This window comes from Garra rufa, chromosome 21 (assembly GCF_049309525.1).
Source record: "Garra rufa chromosome 21, GarRuf1.0, whole genome shotgun sequence".
NCBI lineage: Eukaryota > Metazoa > Chordata > Actinopteri > Cypriniformes > Cyprinidae > Garra > Garra rufa.
The window spans coordinates 1,294,662-1,313,144 of NC_133381.1; the positions used below are offsets into that span (position 1 = coordinate 1,294,662).

Below are 18,483 nucleotides of genomic sequence, written 5' to 3' on the forward strand. Positions count from 1 at the left end.
CATAAGGATCATAGCGTTAGCAATAGTCACTTCCCTTTAACACGATTAACGTGTATCACAGGAGAACATCAGAGCAATCCACGAGGAGCACAGGAGAACATCGGAAGAATCCACGAGGAGCACAGGAGAGACAACAGGAGGGAGAGAAGATCCACAGAGAAGCATCCATGCAACTTCGATACCAGCCGATGAGTGAGTGGCAGAGGTAGGTATATAAAGGGTGTGGTGATTGCTGGTGCAGGTGACGGTGATTAGTATTCTGGTGATGGTTCACGGGTGTGCTGTGGTGGTGATTGGCTGGTTGGTGGAGGATCGTGGTGATTGGGGCTGAGGGAACGTGCAGAGGGTGTGACATCACCCCCTCCTCCACGGGTGACTCCTGGCACCCAAGAACGGCGACGGGGACGACCACGACCTCTGGGAGCTGGGCGTTCGGGATGTTGGCGGTGGAATTCCTCGAGGAGAGTCGGGTCCAGGATGTCGTCACGGGGTATCCACGATCTCTCCTCGGGTCCGAACCCCTCCCAGTCCACTAGGTACTGGAGCTGGCCGTTCCGCCGCCGGGAGTCTAGGATTTCTTGGACTTGGTAGATGTTATCTCCAAGGATCTCTGGCGGGTCGGGAGGAGGAGGTGACTCCGACTCTGTGGAGGAAGGGAACAGGGGTTCAGTGTGGCGCTTGAGTAGGGAAACGTGAAACGAGGGGGCGATTCTGTAATGTGGAGGTAGGTTTAGACGGTAGGTGACAGGGTTGATCTGTGAGTGCACGGTGAAGGGCCCTATGTAGCGGGGACTCAGCTTCCTACTGGGCAGCCGGAGGCGTATGTCTCGAGTGGACAACCATACCTGGTCCCCGGGGAGGTAAACTGGGTTGGGTAACCTACGGCGGTTGGCATGTTCCGTATGCCTCCGTACTGCCCGCTGGAGATGGACGTGCGCTGAGTCCACACCCTCTCGCTCTCTCGGAACCAGTGATCTACCGCGGGCACCTCGGAGGACTCTCCAGTCCATGGAAACAGAGCTGGTTGATAACCTAGAATGCATTGGAATGGGGTTAGACCAGTAGAGGTTTGACGGAGGGAATTTTGCGCATACTCAGCCCACGGTAGATACTGGCTCCAGGTGTTTTGATGTTGGGAACAGTACGTCCGAAGGTAGCGGGAGATTTCCTGTATTTTCCGTTCGGTCTGCCCGTTCGTTTGAGGGTGATATCCGGATGACAGGCTGACTGTGGTACCCAGAAGTTGGAAGAAGGCCCGCCAGACCCTGGAAATGAATTGGGGTCCCCGATCGGACACGATGTCTTCTGGGAGTCCGAAGTTCCGGAATACATTGTGGAATAGTGCCTCTGCGGTTTCTAGTGCTGTGGGGAGACCTTTGAGAGGTATTAATTTGCAAGCTTTCGAGAATCGATCGACTACCACTAAAATTGTGGTGTAACCCTGAGAGGGGGGCAGGTCTGTGGCGAAGTCAATGCCCAAGTGTGTCCAGGGTCGGCGGGGAATAGGTAACGGTTGTAATTTACCTTCGGGTAAGCGGCGTGGGGTTGTGTTGACGGCGCAGACCGAACATCCTTGGACGTACCGTTCCACTTCCCTGCTCATGTTGGGCCACCAATACTTCTGCTGGAGGAGCGAGAGGGTTCGCCTGCTGCCAGGATGTCCTGAGCCGGGGGACGTGTGCGTACTATCCAGCAGAAGGGGTCTGAGACGGCTTGGGACATAGACACGACCCGGGGGAAGCTCCGGTGGTGCAGGTTCCTCGAAGGTGGCGGCCCGTATATCTTCATCCAGCTGCCATAGTATGGGTGCGAGAAAGACAGATGGGGGTAGAATTGGATCAGGATCGTCAGAGGTAGGTTCAGGTGAGTGCATACGTGATAGGGCGTCTGCTTTGGTGTTTTTGTGGCCGGGTTGGTAAGTAATGTGGAAATTGAATCGGGCAAAGAATAATGACCAGCGAGCTTGGCGGGCATTTAGTCTCTTGGCGTTCTGAATGTACTGGAGGTTCTTGTGGTCGGTTATTACGGTGAAGGGGAACTGGGCTCCTTCCAACCAGTGCCGCCACTCTTCGAGGGCGAGCTTTATGGCCAGCAGTTCGCGGTCTCCAATTCCATAATTCTGCTCAGCTGGGGTGAGTTTTTTGGAATAGTACGCACACGGATGGAGGGATCGGGGTTCATCAGACCACTGAGACAGCACGGCTCCTACGCCCACGTCCGCCGCATCTACCTCCACCACGAAGGGCCTTGAAGGGTCGGGGTGCTTGAGGATGGGAGCGGTGGTGAACATTAGCTTTAGACGGTCGAAGGCTTGCTGAGCCTCTGGAGTCCACTGTAGTACCCGGCGACCTCCCTTTAAGAGGGAAGTGAGTGGAGCCGATAGGAGGCTATAGTTCTTTATAAAGCGTCGGTAGAAGTTAGCGAAGCCTAAGAAACGCTGAAGCTCCTTCACCGTCCTGGGCTCCGCCCACTTGGCCACTGCGTCCACCTTGCCGGCTTCCATGTGAACTCCCTCCGCAGTGATCACGTATCCGAGAAAGGAGATGGTGGGCTGATGGAATTCACATTTTTCTAATTTTAGATAGAGTTGGTACTCACGGAGGCGTTGGAGAACCTGACGGACGTGGTCTTGATGTTCTTTTAGGTTACGTGAGTAAATGAGGATATCGTCAATGTAGATGATTACGAATCGATGGAGGTAGTCGCGGAAGATTTCGTTCATGAAATTCTGAAATACGGAAGGACTGTTAGCCAGGCCATAGGGCATCACCTGATATTCATAGTGACCGGTGGGGGTGATGAAGGCGGTCTTCCACTCATCTCCTTCTCGGATACGGATCAGGTTGTATGCACTGCGGAGGTCGAGTTTGGTGAAGACACGGGCTTCCCGTAGTTCCTCCAAGGCAGCTGGCACTAGAGGAAGTGGATAGGCGAATTTCACCGTGGCGTCGTTGAGCACCCGGTAGTCAATGCAAGGTCTGAGCCCACCATCCTTCTTGGGGACGAAGAAGAAACTGGATGCTGCTGGGGACGTGGAAGGTCTGATGAACCCCTGTTGGAGAGCCTCCTGGATGTAATTCTCCATGGCTTCCTGCTCAGGACGTGAGAGGGGGTAGATCTTCCCGTGGGGTAGTTTGGCGCCTGGCAGCAGGTCGATACTACAGTCCCAGGGCCGGTGCGGTGGTAGTTGTGTGGCCCGTTCCTTGCTGAAGACATCGGTGAAAGACTGATAGACGGGGGGAATGGCGGTGGCGGATTGAGTGGCAGGGCTCTCTATGGTGGTGGCGTGCAGAGGGATAGGACGGTATGGAGACTCTGTATCTGACGAGGAAGGATGGTAGCCGTGGTCCTCACACGTTGCGCCCCACTCCAGGACCTCTCCTGTGCTCCAATCTATGCGGGGTTGGTGCTTAATGAGCCATGGTCTGCCCAGGATGACATCCACGTTGGCTCGCGGGAGTACTAGGAGGGTCAGATGTTCCCGGTGGTTGTGTTGGGAGACGAGGGTCACTTTTCTGGTCCGGCGAGATATCTTACCATCGCCCAATGGTGAGTTTTGGATTGTGGTAATTTGGTAGGTGACCTCATTTTGAACGGTGGGAATTCGATGTTTAGCAATGAAGTGTGATGAAACAAAATTGCCAGCCGCTCCGGAATCCACGAGCACATAGATGGGGAGAGTGCGAGAGTTTACTATTAGTTCAGCGGTAATATGGGGTAAGAGAGACATGGCCGGAGTAATAGATACGGTACTCACCATTGGACGAGGCGGGCGGATTGGACAGGCACTGATGAAGTGAGAGGCTTCTCCACAATATAGGCATAGACGATTATTAATTCGTCGTTTCCTCTCCGCGGGATCCAGGCGATAGGAGTCAGTAATCATAGGCTCTTCCGCATCTCGTTGGGGTGACGATGTTCGGAGTGGAGGGAAGCTGGGTACAGACTTTGTAGAAGGACACGCTGAGAGATGTTGAGAAATGCCTACTGCCTTCTTAATAAAGGTTTCCAGCGGTACGTCGTCATCGTAAATGACCATATGCTTGCGGATCTGGGGTTTAAGCCCCTTACGGTAGGCTGCTAGGAGAGCGACTTGGTTCCAACCACTGGTGGCCGCTAGAGAGCGGAAGCGCAGGGTGTAATCATGAATATTGGACGTACCTTGATTCAGAGTAATCAGTTCGTCGTGCACGGAAAGGGGAGTGAGAGCAGCTCCAAACACGTCCTTGAAGTGGGCAACGAAAGCATTATAGGAGATTAATGCATCGCTCCGTGAATTCCAGAGTGCATCCGCCCATTGAAGTGCCTGCCCAGTGAGGAGGGAAATCATAAAATATATTTTAGAACTTTCGTTTGGAAACTGGTGTGCGTTGGCTTCGATATAGAGGGAACATTGCAGGAGGAAACCATTGCAACCACCCGGGTCTCCGGAATAGTTCATGGGGCGAGAGAGGGGCGTGTTGGAAATCGTCGTTGGAGCAGCCGGTAGAGATTGACGAAGGACGTTTACCATATCCGAAAAGGAGTCGGGGGTATCTTCTGTGATAGCGGCGCTCGCCTCCATGAGTGACGTGGTGTGTTATTACTTTTGGGCTGGTATCCTGTCACGACCACACACAAAGGGAGAAGGTGAGTATCTTTCAAGGTATTTATTAACAAACGTGCACAGTACAACACACGTGCAATCGGGTGAAATAAGGTCTCTGTGGTCAAATCTTCAAACAAACACAACAGGTGAGTTCAAGTTCATAAGGATCATAGCGTTAGCAATAGTCACTTCCCTTTAACACGATTAACGTGTATCACAGGAGAACATCAGAGCAATCCACGAGGAGCACAGGAGAACATCGGAAGAATCCACGAGGAGCACAGGAGAGACAACAGGAGGGAGAGAAGATCCACAGAGAAGCATCCATGCAACTTCGATACCAGCCGATGAGTGAGTGGCAGAGGTAGGTATATAAAGGGTGTGGTGATTGCTGGTGCAGGTGACGGTGATTAGTATTCTGGTGATGGTTCACGGGTGTGCTGTGGTGGTGATTGGCTGGTTGGTGGAGGATCGTGGTGATTGGGGCTGAGGGAACGTGCAGAGGGTGTGACAGTAATGGAGGAGTAATGCTTTAAATAAAATAAAGCAAAAATTTAAATAAAAAGAATAATACAGGGGGACTTTTCATAATAAAATAAAATAAAACATAATGAAATAATAAAATACTGGCATAATTTTCTAAATAAAGTAAAAACGTAAAGTAATAGGAAAACAAATAAGACATAAAGGTGTAATACTCTAAATGAAATAAAGTCAAATAAAATGGCAGAAGTAAAATAAAATACAAGCGTAACGCTCAAAATAAAGTAAAAGCAAATAAATAAATAAATAAAAATACAAGTGTAATGCTCAAAATAAAATAAAGAAAAATAAAATAAAATGATAATATAATAAAATACAAGTTTAATGCTCAAAATACAATAATATAATAAAATACAGGTGCAATTCTCTAAATAGAATAAAGGTAAAATAAAATACAGGTGTAATGCTCTAAATAAAGCAAAATAAATAAATAAAAATACAAGTATAATGCTCTAAATACATTTAAGTAAAATAAAATAAAATAATAATAAAATACAGGTGTAATGCTCTAAATAAAATAAAGCAAAAGGAAAATAAAATAAAATAATAAAATTACAAGTGTAATGCTCAAAATAAAATAATGTAAAATAGAATAATATAATAAAATACAGGTCTATTGCTCAAAATAAAGTAAAGCAATAAATAAATAAATAAAAATACAAGTGTAATGCTCAAAATAAAATGAAGTAAAATCAAATATAATAAAATACAGGTGCAATCCTCTAAATAAAATAAAATTAATGTGTAATGTTCAAAATAAAATAAAGCAAAAAAATTAAATAATATAATAAAATAAAGGTGTAATGCTCTAAATAAAATAAAGGTAAAATAAAATTAAGGTGTAATGCTCAAAATAATGTAATAAAACAAAAATATATATATATTTTTTAAAAATACAGTACAGAATGCTCCAAATTAAAAATAAATAATAATAATAAATACAGTAAATACAATAATAATAATAATAATAATAAGTAAATCCAAATAATAAGTAAAATCCATGTCTAAAGGACTTTTTAGGTCATGAATACGTCTTGGCAGAATGTATGTGGGGCTGAAGGACAAACACTGGTTTACTGTATACACACACACACACACACACACACACACACACACACACACTCTCACACACACTCTCACACACGTTAATGATATCAGTGAAAAAGCTGATGTGCCACTACATGCTTCAACTAACACACACACAAAACTTAGTACATTTAATTTTTCCATTTATTTAGTCTTTTTGTTATCTCTACCAATGCTGATGCCAACAGATAAATCACCCACAAGAATGCAGCAATTACAAGGCGATAGTCATGTAGCGTCTTAAATGTCAGTATTGAACACTAATGCACTGGACTTCCTGTCATACGTCTCTGACAGCGCTCTACTCACCCTCAGTACTCGCACTTTAAATTATTCATGACAACATGGTAATACCAGCAAAGAGAAGACGCAACATAAAGAGCTGCTCAGAACAGCCTCTAATAAAAACATTAAGAAAACAAGCTGATTCCAGATCAGATTCTGCAGAAACAGAAACAAAATATAGCTGCAAGCACACCAAAGGCAAAATAAGGAGCTAAGCATGGCATGGAATACCAGACCAACAATGAGTAGAGGAAGGCATTTTAAGATGATTTCAGTCAAAAGGACAAAAAAAATATGTAGAACTCCTAATAATATGATTTATTGGCTTATCACTTTTGACCAACAGGTGGCGTTGTTATCAAATCGATGTAGTGTGTTTAGTGTGAGGTTACAAAGGCACACACAAAGACGGTTTCATCTATCAACATGAAATCCATAAGTTTTTGTTCGCACAGTATGAAGATGATCTGACTTGATTTTGGTGAAAATCGGACTAACAGTCTAGGAGGAGTTCGAAAAAGTAGGTTTATAACATAAATCAATATGGCGAACAGGAAGTTTGGCCAACTTTGGCATAATTTGCATCTATGTTGTCGGCATGACCCAAGGAATATTTGGAGACCAGTTTCAATACAACAAGCTAATGCAATCAATAGCATTATTAGCATTTTTGGAAATGTCATAATTAATGGTTAATGAAAGTTTTATTACTCTTGACCAATAGGTGGCGCTGTTATCAAGTTGATGTGGTGTAATCAGTGTGAGGTGACAATGCCACATACAAAATTTGGTGCAAATATCTCAAAGCTTTGCAGAGATACAGCTTCAGTTTGGCATCTTTTCAGCAAATTCGTTGATGCGTTAAACGAAAACGGTTTCCCATATTGACACGAAATCTATAACTTTCTGTCAGCATGGTCTGAAGATAATCCAAATCAAATTTGGTGAAAATCGGACCAACGGTCTAGGAGTTCGAAAAAGTTCAACATAAATCAATATGGCGGACAGGAGGTTTGGCCAATTTTGCCATAATTGGTATTAATGTTCTCGGCATGACCCAAGGAATATATTGAGATTGCTTTCATTACAATAAGCCATACTCATCAGAAGTTATTAGCATTTTTTACAATTTATTTATTAGGTGGCACTGCCACCAAACTTTTTGAGCACTGTCAGGGCATGGTGCCGAAGACACATACCGAGTTTCATAACGTCAATGTGTTTGTAAAATAAAGCATTTTATGACATTATTAATTAATAGAAAAAAAAAGGTGACTCCCGTGAAAACAAGACGACCACAGCCAAAGTTATAAGCATGTGAATATTTGATTTTACCACTAGCCCTGCTGGCTCGAAACTTTTTGTAGGCTCCTTCAGGGCATCGTGCTGATGACCCATACCGAGTTTTGTAATGATAGGTCAATGCGTTCGTAAAATATAGCATTTTACTACAAAATTCAAAATAGCCGACGCCCACAATGGCTGACATTGGTGGTTTTTGGCCAAACCATTGAGAAGTTATAAGCAACAAATCACCTGACCACTAGGTAGCACTGTGCCGAAACACTGCAGATAGCCTCAAGTCATGCTTGTTGTAACACACACCAAGTTTGGTCTCAATACGTCAAACCGTTGTGGAGATATAGCCTTGTATCCATTTTTGCGCACTTTTCGCAGAATTCGTTTGCGTGTTATTCAAGAGTGGTGCAACTAACCAACTTGAATTCCATAACTTTTTGCCAGCATGGTCTGAAGCTGATCTGAGCCAATTTTGGTGAAAATCAGACAACCCGTATAGGACGAGTTCCAAAAAGTAGTTTTTTCGAACAACTGAAAATAGAAAAAAACTAAGCCTTACGATTTTTGAATTTTGGACTTCATTTGACTGCATGAGCCAAGGATTCTGAGAAAAAAAATTTGATTCTGTGCCTTATGGTTCAAAGGTAATTAGCATAAAGAAAGTGAAAGTTTGGACAAGGGGTGGCGCTAGAGAGTTTGAGTTAGAGACTCCAAACTTGCTATGGTTAATGTTGAGACTGTCCTCTACCAGTGTGCCAAATATCACAACTTTACTAATAACAAGCAAAACGGAGAAGCGTGATCGTTTACGAGTTTAGAGACTACAGTATTCATTCATTCAAAAACATCTGTTAGAGATTAGTGTGTAAATGAATGAGAGCGAGTTGCTTCACAACGGATATAATGCAAAACACAGATGAGATGCTGGTAAAACAATAAAACACTAACTATTTCTCTAAAGCACATGACCTGCTATCATTCCAAGTGTTTTATTGAAGTTTTAAGTCCAGTTTTATATTTACAATCATTTGTCAATCTTTCAAGAGTCTATTAATTCCGCCAACCATGATACTAAAATCGTTTGAAGATGTTGAATCTTAAGCCTAAGGCTGCTGTGTTTCATAAACACATTTAAGCGACATTATTAATTTCTGTTGGCTAAACTAAATAAGTTATTCACCTAAATTCTACGGCTGCTCATGGAGGTTTCATGTTTTCTTCTTGCCTTTCTTTGGGGCCGTATATGAGGAAGTGTGATGCTCTTTTCTGTCGTATTTGTCGTGACCTTCCCTGTGGCAGAATGAGAGAGAGAGAAGACACTGATTAATATTGTACGTACAGTATGGCAAAACGCAGCACACTTCACTCGGCAAGATCTCATGGAAAAAAACCCAGTGAATGATTCCTGAATGAGTTAAAATTCAGACTAACGTTCAACCTGAGAGTCAAAATATTAAATCTGACAGGAGGAAGATGTGCCATAAAGTCTGAAAAAACTATTTAGTATGGAAGCACATTTCACCACATAAGAAAAAAATGATTTGGTAAATCATAATCATAATCGGTCATAACTCTTTACCGCAGCCATTTGGGTCATAACTTTGACCTTTTATCTGATGATTATGACTTTTTATCTCATAATTATGACTTAGGAGGTCCAAATTTGGACTTTATTTCACAGTTATGACTAACTAGATCATCATTTTGACTTATGTGATCATTATGATTTATCATAATCTATACTTATCCCTCATGTCATAATTACAATTTACCAACTTTTGAAGTCATAATTATGACCTTATCATAACTTTGACTTTTTATCATAATTATGGCCATTTATCTCAGAATTATGACTTAGGAATTAATCGTTTTGACATTTTGTCATAATTGTGACTTCTCAACTTTTTATTATATCATAATTTTGACTTTTATAATTATCACTTTTTAGGTCATAATTTCAATTTTTTTGGCTATTTATCTCATAATTATGACATAGTATGTCATAATTTAAACTTCTTGACTTTGTATCTCATATTCTTCATCTTCATCTGTTAATTATGACTTAGTATCTCATAATTTAAATGTTTTTAATCTCATAATTATGACAGTATATCATAACTTTGACTTCTTTGTCATAATTGCAACTTTTCAACTTGTTCTGGAATAAGTTTTAGATCATAACGTTGACTTTTTATATAATTATGTCCATTTCTCTTTCTTAGTAATTAATCATTTTTACTTTTTGTCATAATTATGACTTTTCAACTTTTTATTTTTATTTGATAATTATGTTTTTTTTATCTCATAATTCTGACTTAGTATGCCACAATTTCAGCTTTTGATTTAATAATTAGCACTATTTAGTATTAGCATTCACTAGTATTTCATAATTCTGACTGTCTTAATTACAATTTACCAAAGCCTGACTTTTCTCATAATTACGTTTTTTGGTCATAATTTTTTATCCTTTTATCTCATATTCAACTTCATCTGATAATTATGACTTTAGTATCTCATAATTCCAACTTTTTTATCTCATAATTATGAGACATAGTATTTCATAATTTTGACTTTGACTTTTTTTTGTCAATTATAACTTCATATCTCATATTCATCTGATATGATCTTATATGTCAACTTCATCTGATAATTATGACTTTAGTATCTCATAATTCCAACTTTTTATCAAAAAGCCTGACTTATCTTATGATTTCAACTTTTTGAGATTTTTTGGTCATACTTTATCCTATTATCTCATATTCAACTTCATCTGATAATTATGACTTTAGTATCTCATAATTATGACCTAGTATTTCATAATTTTGACTCACTTTTTTTGTCAATTAACACTTCATATCTCATATTCATCTGATATGATCTTATATCTCAACTTCATCTGATAATTATGATTTGGTATCTAATCATTTTGACTTAAGTCATAATTACGATTTACCGAAGCCTGACTTTTCTCATAATTACGACTTAGTGTTCATAATTTCAACTTCGAGTTTTTTTGGTCATAAATCTTTATCCTTTTATCTCATATTCAACTTCATCTGATAATTATGACTTTAGTATCTCATAATTCCAACTTTTTATCTCATAATTATGACCTAGTATTTCATAATTTTGACTTATGTCATAATTACGATTTACCAAAGCCTGACTTATCTTACAATTTCAATTTTTTGGTCATACTTTTTTATCCTTTTATCTCATATTCAACTTCATCTGATAATTATGACTTTAGTATCTCATAATTATGACCAAGTATTTCATAATTTTGACTTTGACTTTTTTTGTCAATTATAACTTTATATCTCAACTTCATCTGATAATTATGACTTTAGGATCTCATAATTCCAACTTTTTATCTCATTATTCTGATTTACCAAAGCCTGACTGTTTTTTTTTTTTTTTTTTTTTGTAAACTGAATGTAAATTGAAAAGGTAAAGAATTATTAAAAACATTGCTCTGTGGTTAGGATATTCTGTGTGGTTGCTAGGGTGGTCAGAAGAGTCCACCTTCAAGTTTATGATTACGAATTTGAGGACTTATTGTCATTCAACCTAAATATGTATTATACTAGTACTAGTGATTCTCATCTTAGTGAACACTAATGAGAAATGAGACGAGCGTCACCCTTTGTACCTAAAGCAGCGGGCGCAGTACAGATCCCGCTCACACGTGTGACAGCGAATGGTGGCGTCCTTATTACAGATGCAGCACCACGGCAGCTCTTCATCATCCTCATCATCACTATTTTCATCTTTTGAGCGCTGGATCCGTGAGACAGTAGCGGCTGGCTTTGATTTAGACCGTGAGGCTGAGAGCTTGAATACAAATGGATAAATAATGCACAGTTCAGACAACTCAGGAGAAGTTTATTTTGTTGAAGACACACTGGCCATCATTAGCATGTGTTTGTGAGATGCACGTGTGTAAGGCTGTTACCGGCTTCCAGCTGAACGTCTCCTTCTCTCTGTTCATTGGGCCGCTGAGCTCTGGTGGGATGTTATAACCGCTGGCCTCATCTATAGCTGCTTCCTCTGATAACTGAACGAGTGACACACAAAAAAAACCCACACACACAAGGCCTTTAAATTGAAAATTGAAAATTCTGATGGATGTCTAAACAGCGACATCTGGTGGTTGTTATGCAAAGTGCCACAGCTTAAAATAACAGGTTTATATAGCCTACACTACCATAATTATGATTTAGCATTTGAGATCAACTTTTATAGTCATAATTATGATTTGATATGTCATATTTGTTTTCTTCATATCATAATTATGAGTATTTATCTCAGTTATTTCATAACTTTGATCTTTCATGTCATAATTTTGACTTGTTAATATAATACAGTTGTTTGTTTTTTTATGTCATAAGTAGGACCATTTATATTATAGTTGACTTAAAAACTCAAAATATGTCATAATGTTGACTATTTATCTCCTAGTTATGATTTGGTATTTTTATAAATATCACAGACCTGTTTCATCACCCTGCTGATGGCCTCTTCCTCCGTCTCCTCATCACTTTCAGGCTGCTGGAAATCGGACAGTCTGACTAAACAAACAGACAGAAACATTGCTGTGTTACACATCCATTATAAGACAACATGAAGCACATTCACAATGCATTTAACTTCCATTACGTAACATTAATCTGAGAGCATTCTCTCCTACTTTTCCCTGCAATGAAGCCTTAAGAAAATGTAAGTCAAAGGTGGAGAAAGTTATTAGATTTTGACTGTGAGGAAAATATAAAACAATTTTGAACTAACGAATTGTTCACTTTTAGACTTTCCTTTAGACCAAAAAAACGTGCATTTAAGCATGAAAGTGAGCCCATTTAATTTATACGGCATGTTACTTCTTGTGAATGATTCATCTATTAATTTTTTTCCATGATAGATTTTTTTAGGTCTTCATTTTTTTAAACATTTTTGACTGTAATCTTCAATCAAAATGCCATAGCTTGCTTCTCTTGTGATATAACAACATCCGACAACATCCATTTTTTTTTGTTGTTCAATAGCTATTTTTGTCAGAAACACCTAGACAACTTTAAGAAAGCAAACTGCATAAGAAGCAACAACCTGCACTCAACCTAAAGAATGATGATTGCTGATCTGACATCCTTGCAATCTCATTTGTTATAGTTTTAATTAGGAACATAAGACTTCAACTAGTGAGAGCTAAAGCTGGTTGCATGTCTCCGGATGTGAACGCACCCTGCTCTGGATCCCGTCCCTGCAGTAAAGCCAGTCTTTTGGCCATCTCCAGCATCTGCTGTTCGCTGTGTTTGTCTTTCTTCAGCTCTTGCATGGCCTCCTCCATCACACGGTTCTTCTCCGCCTCCAGCTGTTTGACTGACAGCTCTCCGTCATCCACATTCTCATTCACACCACCGCCTTCTTGTTTATTAAGATCGTTTAATGGTCCGTCTGCATCTGCAAAATTCAGGAATATTAAGAAAAGAAAATCATCATAATTTCCCAAGCTGACTAATCACATGCTTTGCACTACAAGCTTTCTGAAATGCTATATTTATGTATGCAAATGAGACAGTATGTAATTAAATATGCATTAATTCGCATACTTTCCAGAACAGAAACCTGATCATTGAATCAAGCCAGGTTCAAAATTCTTGTTGATATTGTTGACATATAACTTTTGACTGTCCTCTTTTTATCATTCAATAAATCAGAAAATTCTGTCAACATTTTTAATCAATAAAATAGAAATAAATGATTTATGAACAAACTTTAAAATACGTTAAAGTTTCCTTTTATTTTATTATATTTCAGGTAAAGTTCCTTTTTTTCAAGTGACATTTTAGTAATATTTTATACTATTTTAAGATTTAAGATAATTATTATACATTCATATTATGACAAAAATATTATTTGGAAAATATTTAGTTTCTATTAAGTCACATATAATATTTTTCTACTCACTATAGTATTGTACAGTTAGATGTATTATTTATTTGTTAATTAAATCGTTTTATTCTAATTTTAATACATTTTAATTTCATTTATTTTTATAAATATTTTTATTTATTATTTTTTATTTTTATTAGCCTAAGTGTGATTATTGTAATGAAATTGTTATAGTTTTATTTTTTCAAATTAATTTTAAATTTTATTTAACAGACAGAATAAATATATTTAAAAATAAAATGTTATTTAAAGTGAATGATATATGAACAAACCCCTTTAAACCTCTTCACAATACACATAGGAATAAAAAAAATAAAATAAAATAATCTAAAATAAATAAATAAATAAATAAATAAATAAGTAAAATAAAATAAAATAGTGTAAGTGATGCTGAAGTGGAGAAAAAAAAACACTTAGCCTTTGAATTGTAATTGAACTTTACAGATGCAATCGATAAGATGCTTAAATTAGTGTTTTGGATGCTTTCTTTGGCCTAGTCCTAAATTAGACATTTTATAGAAGCAAATTTGCCCCAAATAAGTGGTTTTGCCTATAGTGTCTGGTCTTAACAACAGTAAAATCACTCTAACATATGGCTTTGTGATGCTTATTGCTTTATGAAACTATTTAATGTTCATTGTTTAATACAATCAAGATGCTTTATCATTCATCTTGTGTCCTAAAACCAATTTTAATGCGCACAACGAAACTGCAATGCATTAATGATAATAAAACTAAATCAGGATATTAAACTTTACATCCAAGAATAAAGCAGGCAATCATAAATGGTGAAAGTACCCTCTAAAGATGGATTCTGGTTATCAATAGCAACTTCCTCTGTCATCTGGGTGATCAAATCATTGGCCTGTTCTGTCTGAGTCCTGCGGTCCGGCGGCTGATGAACCTGCACACATTAAACATCCACATTAATCTGCATTGTTGTGTCAACGGAACATGTCAAGGTAAAGCTGATATTGTAATTACAGGCGGTGGGTCTTGAGAAGGCGATGGTCGTCCCTGTAAGGCAGCCAGACGCTCCTCCATGTCTTTAGCTGATGGCACAGGCTGAATCGGGGCTTTTAATGCAGCAAGACGAGACTCCAAATCCTTCTCTGACGGTATGGACTCTGATAGGACAGAGAGACACATCGGGTCAACTTTTAAAGGTGTTATATTAAATAAATCGGTTATTATTATCATTAGTTTAATATGTTTATAATATGTGACCCTGGACCACAAAACCAGTCATAAGGTTAAATTTTACAAAACTGAGATGTATATATAATATGAAAGCTCAGTAAATAAGCTTTCTATTGATGTATGGTTTGTTAAGACATGACAATATTTGGCCGAGATACATCTATTTGAAAATCTGGAATCTGAGGGTGCAAAAAAATCAAAATACTGAGAAAATCACCTTTAAAGTTGTCCAAATTAGGTTCTTAACAATGCATATTACTAATCAAAAATTACATTTTGATACATTTACAATAGGAATTTTACAAAAAAAATCTTCATGGAACATGATCTTTACTTAATTTCCTAATGATTTTTGACATAAAAGAAAAATCAATAATTTTGACACATACAATGTATTTTTGGCTATTGCTACAAATATACCCCAGCGGCTTAAGACTGGTTTTGTGGTCCAGGGTCACATATTGCAAAATAAAGTTTTACCAGTGTTATTTTAGTATCACTAAGACTCTATTTCTATAATTTTTTTAATTAGTATTTATTTCTGTTTTCATTTTAATTAGAGTTAAAGTTTAAGCTATTTTTTGGTATTTTTTTTAATATTTAAAAAAAAAATGGCTAAAACGTAAAAAAAAAAAAAAAATAGAATGTCAGTGATACTAAAATAACAATTTTGCAAAATAGCAAAATAATTTTGCAATGTACTTTATATTTTTTTAACTGAGTGTTTATTCATTTTTATTTTAGTTGAAGTATGTATACGTTTATTTTTATTAACTTTACACATTAAAGTTCATTTTATTTAATTGTATAATAACCCTGGCTTTTAGTATTATTGTTATTATTACTTGAACATAATTATAATGTTTTAAGATTTAAGATAATCATTTTTATTTAATATTTATTTAATATTTAACAACATTGTAAATTAATATTATAAATCTGCCTACAATATTATTTGGAAAGTATTTAGCTTCTATTCATTAATATTATTACATATTTAATCTTTATTTTTATTTATTTATTTAATTCAATCAAAATTTTGCAATTTATTTTATTAATATTTTGTATTCACGTACTCATTTATTTATTTAATATTTAATTCATATTAAACAGTTTTTTTTTAAATGTTTACACTGTTTTCGCATTAATGCATTCAAGGTACTTGAATTTTAATCAAGTACTAATGACTGAAAGTCATGTCACATCATTTTTTTTTTACTTATTTATTTTTAATGTAAAAAAAAACAGTGAGCCTTTGAGCAATCACTGTACAAGGATAATTTTACACAAAATGAAAAATATCATCTCTGGTTCTCAGATATCTTGAATGAAGCCAAATATCAAGCAATACGTCTCAAAATGTTTGCAAGCAGCTGAAAATAATAATGTTAACGTTTATAATATCTTAATATCTTATAATTGCATTTTGCAGATTAGAGCTGGATGATAATATAGTCAAGTTTTATGACAATATAAACAATCAAGCAGTTGACATTTGTGGATCTAGCTGCGGATTTGGACAGATCTTACTTGGCTTGGTCTCCTCTTTCAGCTTGTTGAGTCGTTCTGCGATGATCTGGTCCTCTTTACTGAGACCTTTGGTTGAAACCAGACTCACGTTGCTGCTTTTTCCTCCTGCAGGTCTGGAAGGCTGATTCTGCTGAGCTTGTTTGGCTTCAAGAGCAGCAACCCGCCTGCGAAATGCCACCAAATTAGTTTTATTGCATTGGCAGACAGGTGCAATTCCCATGTGATGCTTACAGAATCTTACTTTTTGTAGTTTTCAGGTGGAGACCATCTGCCAGCATCATTCTGGTTGCCTGAACTGCACAAAAACAACTGTCAAAAACCAGTCAAAAGTTTTTGAAAGGTAAGATTTTAATGTTTTTTTTTTTAAAGAAGCATTTATTTGATCCAAAACACAGCAAAAGCAGTAATGTTGCGAAATATTTTTAACTATTTAAATTAACTGCTTTCTATTTGAATATGTTTTAAAATGTAATTTATTCCTGTGATTTCAAAGCTGAATTTTCAGCATCATTACTTCTTCGGTGTCACATGATTCTTCAGAAATTATTCTAATATGCTGATTTGCTGCTCAAATAACACTTTTTATTATTATTGCTATCAATACTGAACAGTTGAGAATATTTTTAAGGATTTTTTGATAAATAGAAAAATCCAAAGATCAGAATTTATCTGAAATATAAAGCTTTTGGTACATTATACACTATACCATTCAAAAGCTTGGAGTCAAATGAATCAAAAGTGATGATAAAGACTACAGAATATTTATCTTTTAGATAAATGCTGTTCTTCTGAACTTTCTATTCATCTAAGAAATCTGAAAAAATCTACTTAGCTGTTTCCAACATAATATTAATAAAAATGTATTTTTTGAGCAGAAAATCTGAATATTAGACTGATTTCTGAAGGATCATGTGACACTGAAGACTGGAGTAATGATGCTGAAAGTTCAGCTTTGAAATCACAGGAATAAATTACATTTTAAATTGTATTCAAATAGAAAGCAGTTATTTTAAATGGTAAAACTATTTCACAATTTTACTGCTTTTGCTGTACTTTGAATCAAATAAACGGAGGCTCTGTGAGCAGAAGAGACTTATTTAAACAACATTAAAAATCTTACTGTTCAAAAACTTTTGACTGGTAGTGTAAAACTAGTTTTTAGTCGGATGAACTGTGTTTGGTTTCCAGACCTTGTTAGGTTTCCAAAACACTGTTTGCAGACTTTCTGCTGGCTATTTCCATATTTTGGCACCACAGCATTGAATGTCAGACACCCAGAGCAAAAAGAACGGCCACAGCTTTTACAACCCAGCTGCAAAAACACAAAACCAAGTCAAATACTTTCAATAAAGGTGGTGAAATGAAATTAACTGTGTTTATAAGCGCTAACCTCTTTTCTGAAGAGAGTGAACTTTGATGTACAGCCATAACAGCGATTATCCATATTGAGATTCTTCAGGGAAACATAAAAACAGACCGGGCTTCGCCAGTGTGGCTCTTTAAATGCTTAAGATAGTAATAACTAAAAGCATACATTTAGTTTATGTTACGATTATAGATGCACTCTATCAATGACGCTTCTCTTGAATCAGAGCATGTAAACACAGGAAGCGCTGTGAGAGAACTGGGATGTGAAGGGAAATGTAGTTTTCTCGATTGCAGCATTGACAGCTTTAATAGTTTGAAAGGATCAATACATGCGGAATAGTGTAAAAGGGTTTTTAGACATTAAAATAATTACCTAAAGTGTCTTAAAATTAATCACGAATGGAACATTCAAAACTATTAAAATTAAAACATACAAGTAAAACTCGTTTTCCCAGCATGCAACATAACGCCAACGCGTTTGCATATTGTCAAAATGTATGGCGAACAAAAATAACGGTCAGAAAACACTATCGCTATTATAACACATTAAAAATACAAACACTTGTGTTTATTTAAAAAAATAATAATAATAGCCTGTTATTATTTTAGAGACGCTCTAAATGGCTGTCGCGTGG

The 18,483-nt window shown here is 37.3% G+C and overlaps 1 protein-coding gene across 1 annotated transcript; it reads right to left on the bottom strand.

Moving 5' to 3' along the window:
• Window positions 1-8,917: 8,917 nt before the first annotated feature.
• Window positions 8,918-17,954, bottom strand: LOC141296081 (abscission/NoCut checkpoint regulator-like). Its single transcript, XM_073827362.1, has 11 exons — window positions 17,871-17,954; window positions 17,671-17,792; window positions 16,722-16,775; window positions 16,481-16,644; window positions 14,735-14,877; window positions 14,549-14,654; window positions 13,040-13,258; window positions 12,296-12,372; window positions 11,757-11,858; window positions 11,454-11,608; window positions 8,918-9,091 (listed from the first exon to the last, which is right to left on the bottom strand). The coding sequence occupies exons 1-11, from the start codon at window positions 17,922-17,924 to the stop codon at window positions 9,010-9,012; spliced, it is 1,278 nt and encodes a 425-aa protein (XP_073683463.1). The 5' UTR covers window positions 17,925-17,954; the 3' UTR covers window positions 8,918-9,009.
• Window positions 17,955-18,483: the final 529 nt, after the last annotated feature.

Excerpts from the sequence above, each read along its gene's own strand:
- LOC141296081 (XM_073827362.1), bottom strand. The coding sequence starts at position 17,924 with ATGGATAATCGCTGTTATGGCTGTACATCAAAGTTCACTCTCTTCAGA. Across the intron at positions 14,878-16,480 it reads GAAAGAGGAGACCAAGCCAA|AGTCCATACCGTCAGAGAAG; the intron begins GTAAGATCTGTC and ends CTGTCCTATCAG. Across the intron at positions 11,609-11,756 it reads AGACGTTCAGCTGGAAGCCG|CCAGCCGCTACTGTCTCACG; the intron begins GTAACAGCCTTA and ends TCTAAATCAAAG.